The sequence below is a fragment of the Gopherus flavomarginatus genome, chromosome 15, assembly GCF_025201925.1.
Source record: "Gopherus flavomarginatus isolate rGopFla2 chromosome 15, rGopFla2.mat.asm, whole genome shotgun sequence".
NCBI classification, from domain to species: Eukaryota; Metazoa; Chordata; order Testudines; family Testudinidae; genus Gopherus; species Gopherus flavomarginatus.
This window is the reverse complement of record NC_066631.1, coordinates 22,820,234-22,834,292: the sequence shown is the minus strand read 5'-3', so window position 1 is coordinate 22,834,292 and position 14,059 is coordinate 22,820,234. Positions and strand designations below refer to the sequence as shown.

General features: G+C 40.2%; 1 protein-coding gene across 1 annotated transcript in view; it reads right to left on the bottom strand.

The window, feature by feature from the left end:
* The window catches only part of SLC15A4 (solute carrier family 15 member 4), a 59,430-nt gene that overhangs the window by 13,798 nt on the left and 31,573 nt on the right, over positions 1-14,059 (bottom strand). The window contains exons 5-6 of the mRNA XM_050923521.1: positions 10,441-10,609; positions 4,054-4,209 (exon numbers count right to left, since the gene is read on the bottom strand). Coding sequence (XP_050779478.1) covers positions 4,054-4,209; positions 10,441-10,609 — 325 coding nt within the window. The remainder of the gene's footprint in view (positions 1-4,053; positions 4,210-10,440; positions 10,610-14,059) is intronic.

Sequence of the window (14,059 nt, the reverse complement as noted above, 5' to 3'; positions counted from 1 at the left end):
ACCTGCTTATTCCACGGAGGTCAAGAAAAGCGCTGGTAAGTGTCTATATTTGATTACCAGCGCTGGATCACCAGCGCTGGATCCTCTACACCCGAGACAAAACGGGAGTACTGCCAGCGCTGCAAACAGGGAGTTGCAGCGCTGGTGGTGCCCTGCAGATGTGTACACCTCCTAAGTTGCAGCGCTGTAACTCCCTCACCAGCGCTGCAACTTTCTGATGTAGACAAGCCCTGAGTTCAACGTTAATTTGTACAGATGTTTAAAGCTTAAGATACGGAATTACTGTGGCTGTTAATATATCATTTTAGCTAGCTGTACAATGTTCATAGTGTATCAAAATACCTATTTATAGATCTAATTGCAATAGGTTGCTAGTGTTGTTAACTGAATATTGTTCACAAGCTCCAAATAGTAAACAGAAGTTTACTGAAAGAATCACAACAGCAATGTATTTATTGTTTAATTATAAGAAGAAACCAACGCAAGCCATGTCACGTACAAAACAGCAGCAACAGATAAATGGTCTGCGCTTTTTTTTTGTGCTAATGAACCCTAAAATGTGTGTGAAACAGACCAGAAAATAAGATTTTATAGTCTCATTCACACTCTCCTCCCACTTCAGCTTCAGCCTAAAATCAATATGATCTCACAGTGCTGTCCACTACATAACACAAGGATGGCATCCAAGAGACTTACAGAGACTTGTGATTCAGTTCCAGGAAGATGTGGTTTGAGTAGTGCTTCAGTTTACCGAGTACTTACCACATGAAGTACTAAATAAAAATATGCCTGTAGGACAATTCTAGAGACAAAAGCAGGTCTTGAAAATCACTTCCAGCAGATTCCTTAAAGCTTTTTACTAGAGCTACTTAACAGTAAGCAGAATACTGTGTCCTCTGACCTTGTTGACTTATAGATCAATGCCTCCTGACTGGCATAGCCACACTAACCATCAGCCCTGCTTTAAGAACAAATCAGCAGTCTGCATACCAAGCCAAGTCAAGGCGGTGATCCTGGAAGATTCTTCTTCAATCCAGAAAGATTGATCAAAAATGTTTGTTTTTATCGTGGGCCAGAGGGCTAAAAGCATTCATTTTTCAATTCCAATGTTATGGTAAATTAACAATAGGCGACATTTGTTTTAACTTTTCATGGTAAGTTTCACACTCAGGAAAGCAAAAGATTAACTGCTGCACTAGCAAGCCATGTGAGAGCTTTCCCAAACCACTTTGTCATCTTGAGGCTAGCCTACCCCTTGGCTTTTCTTGACCAGAGCACAGGCGCCAACTCCTGGCTGGAGCACTCACGTGGAAAAATTGGTGGGTGAGCTCCATGGCCCACCTCCGCCCCCCCCTCCCCACCTCTGCCTCCTCCCCTGAGTGCGCCGCCACGTACTGCTTCTCCCCCCAACCCGCCCCCAGCGCTTGTACCATGAAACAGCTGTTTCACGGGGCAAGCCTGGGAGGGCGGAGGACGAGGGGGAACGTGGCACACTTGGAGGAGGAGACGGGGCTGGGGCAGGGATTTGGGGAGGCGAAGTGTTAGGGTGGGGACTGGAGCACCCACCAGCGCAGAAAAAAGTTGGCACCTGTGGATCAGAGACTGCAAGGGGTGCTGAGTTGTGTGGCAGGTTACGTGGGCAAAAGAAGAAATCAAGTTCGTTTTACTTGGGAAAATACCATCTTGCAAAAAATCAAAATACACAAAAAACAAAGACTGCCTTCATGAGAAGAACCTCTTTGGTATTTGGGAGACAGATGTAATCTAGGTATTCTTTGGAAGTGCTTTTTGCTAAAACAATGGAACTCCAATTAGTGATCTAACTGGGACTAGGGCTAGATCAAATAACCAAAAAAAAAAAAAACTTGGATAAACCTCAGACTGGGCAGCCTGGGCTCCTGTATCAGCCCCAATGGCTGGGGCTCTGCTGTTTTAATTTTAAATACATTTGTTTTAAATAATTTTACCTTTCCACATAAGAGGTAGAACAGTGCATCAACTCCTGAAGCTAGGATCCAAACAATGTGTCTGATACATACATGTAGCACAACATCTGAAATGCACTTGGAGGGTCAGGGGGAGGAAATCAGCTTTTCTACTATAGATGCATTTTCTGATGATAATAATGTATTTCTTCCTTCCCTGCACCTGACTGGTAGTTGGAATATGTTTATAAAGAATAGTAAATGTGTTTGCCATCTTCTGAACATCTGCTAAAAGGCAGAGTTTTCCAAGCTATTCTTATAGTCAATGGGATAATAACCTGGGTTAGTGTCAAAGAGCCTGTGGCTGTGCAGAAGCCTAATTAAACACCTTGACTGTTTATTGGCCCAGTCTTGTATTTCATACTCTGGCAAAACTCACTTTGTCTCAGTAAAAACTACAGGATTAAGTATAGGTTCATCTTTTGTAATATGTAGACAATAAATAGCAAAAGAAAACTTCTAGTGAGATTCTGACCTGGCACCCACCACTTCCAAGCTTCAACATGGATATTTGCTGGTTGGGATCATACTCAACTATAGATCATTTTGGATTTCACCTGTTGCTGCTGCTAGTGGTTCACATTGGTTAAGGATGCATCCTTTGCTTCATACTACCTCCCTCATTATCTTTAAGAAAGGCTGGAAAAAGGACAGTTACCTTTGGTCATAGGAAAGGCACAGTTAATCCATTATCTTTACCAGAATGCCACTGTTCTCTCGCCTGCATCCCAGAAATTTTGGATCTTGCATTCTAAACAAACATTTTCTATGTACATAACAATAAGAGTGTGTGTGTGTGTGAGAGAGATGCTTTAAACCCTCAGCTAGTTACCTTCATTATTTCATGTCCATTTCTAAATTGTACTTTAAGTTCTTAAATCAACAAGCTGCCATTATATTACCTGAGCCATCTGAGATTAAATAAGCCTCTCTTATTCCTCTAAAGTATTAATATATACGTGTTACTGTGCATTAATCACCACAACTGGTCATTTAATCTAACTGGTAAATGTTATAAAGTTTGTGGATGATACCAAGCTGGGAGGGGTTGCAAGTGCTTTGGGGGATAGGATTAAAATTGAAAATGATCTGGACAAACTCGAGAAATGGTCTAAAGTAAACAGGATGAAATTCAATTAGGACAAACGCAAAGTACTCCACTTAGGAAGGAACAATCAGTTGCACACAAACAAAATGGGAAATAACTGCCTAGGAAGGAGTACTGCAGAAAGTGATCTTGGGGTCATAGTGGACCACAAGCTAAATATATGAGTCAACAGTGTAACACTGTTGGGGGCGGGGGGGGGGGGGAAGCAATCACTCTGGGATGTATTAGCAGGAGTATTGTAAGCAAGACATGAGAAGTAATTCTTCTGCTCTACTCAGGTCTCAACTGGAGTTCTGGGCACCACATTTCAGGAAGGATGTGGACAAACTGGAGAGAAGGTCCAGAGAAGAGCAACAAAAATGATTAAAGGTCTAGAAAATATAACCTATGAGGGAAGATTGGAAAAAAAATGGAGCATGTTTAGTCTAGGAAAGAGAAGGCTGAGAGGGGACATAACAGTTTTCAAGTATGCAAAAGATTGTTACAAAGAGAAGAAAAATTGTTTGTCTTAACCTCTGAGGCTAGGACAAGAAGCAATGGGCTTAAATTGCAACAAGGGAGAGGTTCAGGTTGGCCATTAGGAAAAACTTCCTAACTGTCAGGGTGGTTAAGCACTGGAATAAATTGCCTAGGGAGGTCATGGAATCTCCATCATTGTAGATTTTTAAGAGTAGGTTAGACAAACACCTGTCAGGAATGATCTAGATAATTAGTCCTGCCATGAGTGCAGGGGACTAAACTAGATGACCTCTCAAAGTCCCTTCCAATTCTCTGATTCTATGTCAAAACAAAAGCAGTCTGCTAATCTTTAGACCCAGTGTAACCTATAAGAATTTAGTTCCCTTCCCTTGAAAGTTACTATTTATCTTTTTATGTATAATTATAATGTATTAGGAAAATGATCAGATACAGACAAAAAAGTTAGGTGATTTAAAAACAAACAAACAAAAAAAACCTTACCTGCTATGCTTGCAAATATTTCACTGAATCCAATCAGTACATATTGAGGAATCTGCCACCATATTGGCAAATCAGCAGCATAATATGTAACATTTCCAATTGTCTGATTAATTGTTTTAACCTTTACAATACTCAGCCTGTTGCCTTCCAAAATTCCTAAAAAGAAAGAGAGAAGAAAAAAGATAATCCTGAAATGCAAAAGCTATTTCTTCATACCTAGGACTAAATTAGGATCAAATTACTGCATGACATGATTACCTGAACAATGTAACAAAAGCTTAGGTACCAGGAATAAGTACTTCGTAATATTCACATATCAAGCATTACAGAGTGTACTTTTGCTATTACTATTTCAGAAAATCCAGTTTCTCCACCAGAGGATTAGAGTTATTCTATTCTTATTTATCAACTATAATTACACAAATCTTTACCCCATTTCAGGTGGATTAGCTCACAGAGCCTTCTAATACAAAACTTAAGTTTTTTGTTTTTTTAAAAAGGCAATCTCACTTCCGCAAACTACTCCTTTGCAAAGTTGAATTATTGCATCTGCAAGCATAAAAAGTATAGTATCAGTGACTATATTACTTTTTAAAAAAATGGTCACCGGTGCTACATCAATGTTGTTTACCATATTCATAATGGTTTACTGTTGATCACTTACAGTTACATAGCACCTTTCATCACAGAATTCCAAAGCTGTTTATAAGCTGATTTACAAGCTATACTGTACATAGAAATCACATTAGTGTCTGCATTTCAGTGTCATGCAGAGAGTGAAATGCAACAATAGTTTAACAGTGCTCATCAATGCAATAGGACGCTTCAGAGCAGAAAGTAAATCTTATCCCAAGGAAATTATAGGACAAATTTCAGCAGTTAGCTTACAGTTTACCCAGAGTGAAATTAGGCATACTGCTACAAAGAATGCTTGGGATCTTTAATAACCACAAGTGACCAGGGCTTCTATTTTATGCCTCACCCAAAAGAATACACTTCCAGTTACCAATACCACAGAGCCCACAACCCAACCAATTTGGTACGCTAGCTCATTGCTATTTCAAAGGAAAGAGCAGGACCTATTGAATCATTAACACTACTTTCCTGAAGTACTCAGGTTGTACAGGCAGGTCTCCATCCGAGTGCAGATAAGGATCAGCCCTGTTTAGGTTAGAAGATCAAGATCTGACCTTATACCCAAGAAACCAAACAATGGAATAATAAAGATTTCATACATCTGCAGCATACCATGTATAAGGCACTGCTGGTACAGTGTGCTTAAAATGACTAAGTATAGTAATCAATTTCCTCACTTTTATCTGATCCAGATAAAAAGCAGTGGATGCACTACCCAGACATAATGCCATAATGCTGAGTCCCTGATAAGATAAATCATGTATATGACATCAGCCCAAGCTTTTGCGGGGGGCGACAAAACAAAAAACTCTGCTCTTGTTCTGAAAGTCTGAATGTGGTGTCAAAACTGAGCAAAGGGATTCTAGAATGGAGATGCTTACAGTTTCATACTAAAGATCATTTTGTAGTTTGCTGTGCAATAGCTGTGCTGGGGCTCGAGCTGTGGGAGTGAGCCAAAAGGTTCAAGCATGCTTATATGTGCAATAAGTGGTCTGTAATGTGCTCTTGAGAAAGGTGGAAAGCTTCTTGTATCAGAGCACAAGTTTAACCGTTAATGTTAGTTAAGAATCAATTGCAGAAAAGAAAGCTCCTAACTGTTTTATAGTCTATTATATTGAAACAGCAGGTGGCGGAAAATGGATACTATTAATCCTGAAACTCCTCTAGTTATATCTTGTGGTGCAACTACCTCCTTGAACACATTTCAAAATATACTTTCCCCTGTAACAACCAGGGTCCAGACACCCAAACGAGAGAATAGGGGTGCAAACCCCAAATTGGATCAACTGGTTGTACACAATGTTATTGTGCAGAAAAATGTCAAGTAAGATCTTTTATGAAAGATTGTAATATTCTGACCTTGATGGTCATCACAAGATATGTATGCAGACTGTGGTTATGAACATATATTGAATAATATGCTCATGATAAGTACTACAATTTCAACTACCTCTCTCAGCAAAGAAAAGCTCCTTCCAAGCCAGTTGTTCACAAAAAACTAACTTCAAGTACTCATCCATTGTCCAGCCAGAAAAAAACAATGGACGACCATTAGAGTTAATGGGAAGCCATTACAATCCCTTGAAACTGAAAAGAACCCCACCCCCGTCCTGGAACACAGGGTATGTCTACAACAGCTGCAGCCATGCTGCTGTAGTAAATCCACCTTTCTTCCATTGACCTAGTGCTGAGGTTGGCTTAATGACAAGCTTGTTTATGCTTAAGCATTACAGCGGCGTAGCTAGGTCGACAGAAGAATTCTTCCATCCTAGTGCTGTCTACACAGGGACTTAGCCCTGTCTACACTACAAATGTATGTCGGTATAACTACAATCACACAGGGATATGGAAAATCCACATCACTGAGTGGTGCAGTTATACCAATGTAACCCCTGTTGTAGATGGTGCTATGTCAATGGAAGGGCTTCTCCCATAGACACAGGCAGTGTCTTCACTAAGCACTACAGTGGTGCTGTAAGTATAGACAAGCCCTTAGCTTGGCTTCACTACGCCGCTCAGAGGTGTGGATTTTTCATACTCCTGAGCAATGTAGTTATGCCAACCTAGTTTTTTTTAGTGCAGACCAGGACTACACTTAAAGCTGCAGTGGTGCAGCACTTTAGTGAAGATGCTACTACGCTGTCTGGAGCACTTCTTGATGTAGTTAATCAATGTAGTTAATCCACCACCCCAAGAGGCAGCAGTTATATGGATGGGAGAAGCACTGTCTCTGCTGGGGTTAGGTCGGTATAACTACATCACTCAGGGATTTTTCACACCTCTGAGCGACGTATTTATATGAATGTAAGGTTGTAGTGTAGACCTGGCCTCAGGTGTGTCAATTTTCTACATCCCATAGCAATGTAGCTAGGTCAACCTAAGTTTTAGGTGTAGACCAGCCCTCAGAGAGAAGGGAATTTCCCCCACCGTGAGGCACCACAATCTAAGAGAAAGAAAAAAAAAATGCAAACCCTTAAAAGAGAAGGAAGTTGAAGTGAAGGACATCCAGAAACTGAGAGCCAGCATCTGTGGAGTGAAACACCAGATCTCCTCTGTGACTGTTCAGAGGCAATAGCTAACTTACATTAGAAAAAGGAATTTAGCTAATAAAGAACGGTAAAACCTTAAGTCGCATCTTTATTTCCTGTGTCATTTGTATGTGTTTGCTTTTCCTTACTATTTCATCTCTGAACCAGTGATTTTTCTATGAAAAACCTTTTGTTTATTCTTACTCCATGCAATATCTCTGTTGTGCAAACTATGTGGCATGTCCCCCCTTCCCATGGTAACTGGGGCTGTTTTCACACCTTGGGGGATGACAACCAGAGGAGAATGTCTGGTAGTTAAGATCTCGGGGTAGGTGGATTCGAGGAGACTCCTTGTTGGGGTCACCCTGCAAGGAGTAACTAGGCTGGCAGAAGCCAGGATGAGACTTTTATGCTTGTAGGCTGGCTGCTGCTGTCAGGGCTCTGAGCATAGCATTAAGGTATCCAAGGTCACAGGGCAGGCAGCGACAGAGCCCCCTATTAATCTGAGCGATTAAACAAAATGTCATCCCCACACTTTTAAAAAAATACTGTTTTCATCAACAATGAATAGCTTTAGGGCAAAGGCTGTTCTGAATGCAACATCTCACTTCTATATTTCCCTCATTTCTTTTTAGCTGAACATCTGCACATCTTTATTGTAGAGATCTTTCATTAGCTGTCCAATGTCATTTCAATGCACCATGCTATACCCACCAAAAATGTAAAAACTAAACTGTAGCCAGTTTTCTACATTTTTAAAAAAAATGTGGCAATAGAGACTCTGAAGAATTGACAATTCAGATTTTCACTCTAATTTTAGAATGTTTAAAAATAAACTAAGCTGCAAAACCAGTTAAAGTCTTGCTGCAATTCAATTATGTCATATATAATAGTGTGAAATGACTTCACTTCAAAAGTATATGGTGATCTTTTATGTATACTATACTCTTCTAGCTACAGGCAACTTCAGCAGATATCCAGCAACCAAGACGTGGCTACTATTTATGAACCTTCTTCAACTTCAGACTAAACTTACCATAAGTTTCTCTTCAAACCTGAAGATTTTAGAAGCCTGAATCTATTGATTCTTTGTTAGACTGTATTTGAATGTGACAAGTTTCAAGACAAGTTTAAGATTCTTTTAACTATTAAAACTTTGAGATTAAATTCTTGCTGTAATTGTTTAGAGTCTATAAATGAAGTCGATTTTCCAGTTGAATAACCTTAAATACTGCTGCTAAGAATCTACAATAAAATGCATGAAGCAAGCACAGCAGATGTTCATTCAATCTAATCAGTTGTATTTACTCAATTTATAAAGTATTTAAAATAATCTAAACAACCTATTAGGCAGCCTAACTCGTGTCCAGAACTACTGCCAGTTAGGCAAAATATATTAAAAATGAAAATAAGGTGCACACAAGTTATTTCCAAGACTGCAGATTAAAGACATTGGCATCTTCATATTGTTCCATATTGTCACCAAGACTTTTGTCTAGAGAAATGGTGGTAGTCTGCTAGTTATCCTGCAGTTTCAGAGTCAAATGAAAATAGCTTTTATAAATGCCAATTCATTAGCCTGCCCTATAAAATGAAACACTCCATTAATTTTAGACCAATGTAAGTACATTTGTGTTAATTTCAGCCCCAGAAGTCATCTGACTTGGTTCTCACATTCTAGCTTACTCCAACCAGAGGTCAAGATTGAATTTCTCAACCTGGCTTCACATTAGTTTTTCCCAGCCTAAATGAACCAAAACAACTGGACTTCTGCTGGTGGTTTTAGGCAGATATCATATTTCTAAGTCAGATATTAATCCTGAAAATTAAGTCACTTGAACCTTTTTGTGGAGTTCTATTATATAAAATCAGTCTGCAGCTCAATTACTTTATTTCAGAGTGCTTTTGTTTCAATACTAGTGGGGATACAAATTGTGGTTTTAGAAGTCAAGTAAAGTAAGAATTCTGAGCCAGCAAGTTCTATTTATAGTGCTGACATTCAACATTTCTGGCACTGTCACCCTCTATTGGCAGAGGGGAGCTCTACCCACATGTTCTCAAGTGCCATAGAATAAGAGAACTATTCCTATTTTAAGTTCAAGTGAGTTTTACAGTAAGAACTTTACTTGCCCACATACAAAAATGACCTTGGTCTAATAAGGTAATTACCTCTCTCATTGGGAGAAACCTTAATAGCCCTATAAAGTGTCCCTCTCTCTAAAATATAGGAGATTACAAGTGCAGAGATTAATTTATTTAATGCTATAATGCTTTATCAATATGTTCATTATAGTGATACTGGGTGAAGGGTATAGGTTCTATGAAGCATTGCTCAGAGATGTTCCGTTCCACATCAGCAGTGCTTAACAACTTTAAATCATCCTCATAAGCAGATGATTTATGGTTCGAACAGCAATGCCATCTTTTTCCTTTCGTGCAACAGCTAAGCTATTTTACACTACAATAATTTCAAACATTAGGGAACATTAAGGTAAGGGGGAAAAAAAGCCAAAGTCGGAGGAAAGTCTTGCTCAGCAATAAGCCAATTTTATTACTTCAGCTAAAGACAAACAGTTCTAAACAGAGTCTCAAGTTTATTTAATATTTGAAAATCAGACTGTATTAAGGGCAAACACTGATTTTTTACAGGTCCTTGTTTTTCCTGTGCTTAACTTTTAAGTGAAATGATGATTAAAATCAGGTTACATTGCTTTGGAGCCTCCTTAATATTTAGAATATGGAATTAGAATTTTGCATTTATTTTATGAAGTGGAATTCTTTGCCATCTGATCACCAGCTGTGAGCCAAAACAGGCTGAACTCATCAGTGATATAATATGGTTGATTATGATAAAAGAAGCTCTTCTGCTACTTTTCAGTATGCTTGACCTTGATAGTAAGCGTACCAGAGAAGACAAATCCTTCGCCCTGGAGATTGTTAGTTAAACTGCTGCAAGTTAGGCTTCTTTAAAAGTTTTAATTTATGACCTTGTTTCAGCAGAAAAATGGTCTAGTAGTTTTACATGATAAATAAAAACGTTAAGGTTCAGCAGTAGTGTGAGTAACAGTAACAGTTGCTCACACAGTAACACTTAGGCACACACATTCATGCAGCCCATCCAAGAGACTCCTGAGCAGTCATCAGTTGAAGACTCCAGAAACATTTTAGATACAACGGGACTCTGCAGAAGTTAATTAAATGTGTATCTAAGTTGCCTTCTTACCTGCTGCAAATGCAGAGCACATCACAAAGAACATTCCAACTGCAATCCTCTTCAAAGATGATGGGAGCAAGCCATTCCTCTTCAGAATGGGGTCCACCACTTTATCCTTTAAGGGTATTAGGATCAGAATAAGCACTGCATCAAACATAGTCAACCAGGCTGCAGGAAACTGAGAACAGAGGAAATGGATGAATTCAGCCATGTTCTACTTACCACCCGATTTGTTCTTTTCTTTAAAAATAGCATCATATTTTTCTTGCAATAATGAAAACCTGGGAGAAACCAAAGTATGTGTTACAAGTTACAGATTCACATTAAAATAAAATTGTTCAGTCGTTTCTCAACACTACATTTAATACATATTTCTTAGTTTAGCTCTTCAGGTTTTACTAAGCTACCGTATTTTATAATTCTGGCTTACAACAGTAAAAAGGGTTCCTCTCCAAAGTAAGTAGGATGCCACTGCATGCTCCCACTCCTGGAATTCACATTGACTTGTGCTGAGCTTTGGGAGCTTTCCAGAAAGCAGTGCCCATTGGGGTTGCACAGGCATCCTCTTGCAACATCCAGTGTTCAGAACCAACATTATAGAAGAGACTCAACTGCCTCAGTTCCTTCTACTGAACCCAGTAGTTTTGAGAGCAGAACTCAGAGAAAGGAGGGAAAGGTGGACACAGAGTGTAAATATGGAGAGACTCTCCAAAAGTCACCGGACTTCTGCTTTGAAAATGATGGCACAGCATGGTTGCACCTTTGGGCATAGTAGGAATGTTACCAAATGGAGTACCTTAGCTAACTAGATTGCTGGTTGTTTGCAGATAAAACTGAAAAAGAAGGTCCACCAATCAAACCTTTTCCTACCTTTAAGACTATCAGGATGCACAGTAATATAGTTGGCAGGCACTCTAATGCAAACATTTCAAACATTTAAGAGCCCAATCAGGGAGGCTGGTAAAATTTTTCTTGTGGGAGAGGGGCCAGGTTAAATAGGGCTGATCCCATTGGTGGACCGTGGCCCATGCACTTAGCACCCAGGCCCAGCCAAATCTGAGCACCAAGAGCAATGCTTAAAGTGAGGGAGGCTGCCGACCCGGTGGGGGGGTGGGCGGCAAATGTGTTTTAAAGATTGAGCCAGGTTACTGATAGGGATGGTTTTATAGTAAAGCTGCTGCTGCCGCCGCCTCAGACCACTCTGCTCATGTCCACTTCCCCTTTAACACAGGTTCAGACACCAGCTCACGCCACCCACCTCCAGTTACTGCCTGCCTTCCCATTGGCGGACTATTGGGGAGATGAAAGCAGTGGGCAGGCCATGCCTCTGCCAATGGAGAGGAAGTAAGCAGAGCCAGGTGGCATGGGATGCAGCTGAAGCTTGTGTTGATAGGAAACAGAATAGAGCCCTTGGACTGGGAGGAGGAGCCCATTCACTACATCAAAACTCACAGGCTCAACCACTTCTTTGTCACTCATACAGGGGAGTGGGCATTAACCATAGCTGGATGGCTTCACAGTGGAGCCCCTTCCTTGCTGGTGTGATGGAACAGAGGCTGTGCGAAATTTGTGTGGCATTGCAACCTGGCACACAGGGTCCCTGCTGCTCCTGGCCTCTGCCTTCACTCTGCTCTCTAATGGGCATGGGTTCCATCACCTGGAGTTTGGACGGGGAGCAGAAGCCCATGCGTAACACCACTCAAATTTGGTTCTGCTGCCCCTGTCATGATAGCTGGCAAGGGGTTCTGGCTGGTAGACACAGATATGGGGAGACTAAGCCCCTCTATCTCTAGCCAGCTGCTGTCTGCAGGCTCCATGCTGCAAGCCACCTGGGCATTCAACACCAATGAATTTCAATGGGAGTGATTAGATGGAGCTCTGTTTAGAAGTGATAGCACAAATGAGCTTCAGAGGTTGACAGAGCCAGACTAGTCAGCTGAAGCATCACAGGATAGAACAAAAAATGAATAACTGATAGAATGTCACGATCAGTGCTGCCTCCTTTTGAGGGAGGAGCTTTAGCATCTTAACACTTGTTTTCTGTATGTGTCTTGGAACGTGCTTAATAGAAAATTCATTATCCTGAGGGAGCTTTCATGCCATTAAGATCCATCAATCAGAGAACACCTGTCTGTTGAATGACTGATTGTGCAACTCATGTCTGGTAAACAAATACTTATATATTATTTAAACAAATACACCAAGATGTGTCTAACAGCAATCAAAGGCAATCTTAATGGCATATATGGTAGAAAGTGATTTAAAGCAATTAAGTATTCCCTGCTTGTTTATTTTGCTTCCAAAAATGTGTTCGTGTCTGACTATAGGTTTATACTTCTTATCAGTCAACTGTTTCTATTCTAGTCATGAGAAATATTTATTAGCCGGGTGCTGTGCTCTTTCATTAAGATTATGGCTTTTCATAGTTCCAACAGCATAGTAGAAAGAGTATTTTACCAATAATTTCATTTTAATTGTATTTTACATTTTATCTGTCAAATGAACAAAGTCTATTGTGAGATACATTTATCCTTTCTAATTTACAAGATTCAGTAGTTCACAATGAGATTCCCAGTCTACCAAGCTTTAAAAATGTTTACAAATCAGTTCTATAGGGGCAAACTAAGATATTCCATTAAGCACTAAGGAAATGTTCTTATGAAACTCCAAAAACAGCTTTAGAAATATTCAACCCATCCGACTGCACTATTTCCACTATAAATTCTATTCCAACTAATAAAGTTCAAATGAAAAATTTAGAACAATCTCCAAACATCTAAGTCTCCAGCCACTGTTTTTGTTAAAAGGAAGGACTCTAAAAAGCAGAATCTTTGTATATAAATCCTCATGACTGTGCCAGCAACGGGGGACAGTCCATGTAAGTCTAGGAGCCATACATATGATTTGGACCCCTGGAGAGAAAATGCAAAATTTAACATCATTAAATCCTTCTGCCATACCAGTCAGGTTTAAGGAAAGGCTGTGTGCACAAGTTAAACAACATGTCCATAATTAACTCAACTTCGAGTGTTTGAAACCCAGTTGGCTTTGTGGCAGCTACAACTATGGCTAAAGAGACCCACTCAAGAGAGAATCTCTGCCACATTTAAAGGTGATGTTGTTTCAACCCTCTGGGCTCTGCCTTCCAAGAGTTCTTTTCACCTCTGCTAAGCTGGACTGCTTCCTCTCATAACTCTGGAGACCTTTGCTAAGCTCGTTTCCAAAGGCTGCGGTCTTGTGTGATCTTCCCATTTGTCCACATCCAAGCCCATTTCTTTGAGGTCTTGCTTGCACACAGCCTTGAAAAATGCAGTTTTGGGCATCCTTTGGGTCTTTTTCCAGATGCCAATTCACCATAGAGGATGTCCTCTGGGATGCGCCCATCATTCATTAAGCACACATGCCCCAAGCCAGCAGAGGCATCTGTTTGAGGAGTGTTTGCATGCTGGGTATGCTGGCCCGCTTGAATACGTTAGTGTTAGTGACTCTGTCCCTCCAGGAGATTCCAAAGATTCAAAGACAATGCATATGAAAGCTGTTGAGCCTCTTTTCCAGATGAGTATAAGGTCTATGTCTTGCTCCCACACAAAAGTGTGCTGATAATGCATGCACAATACATACAGACCTG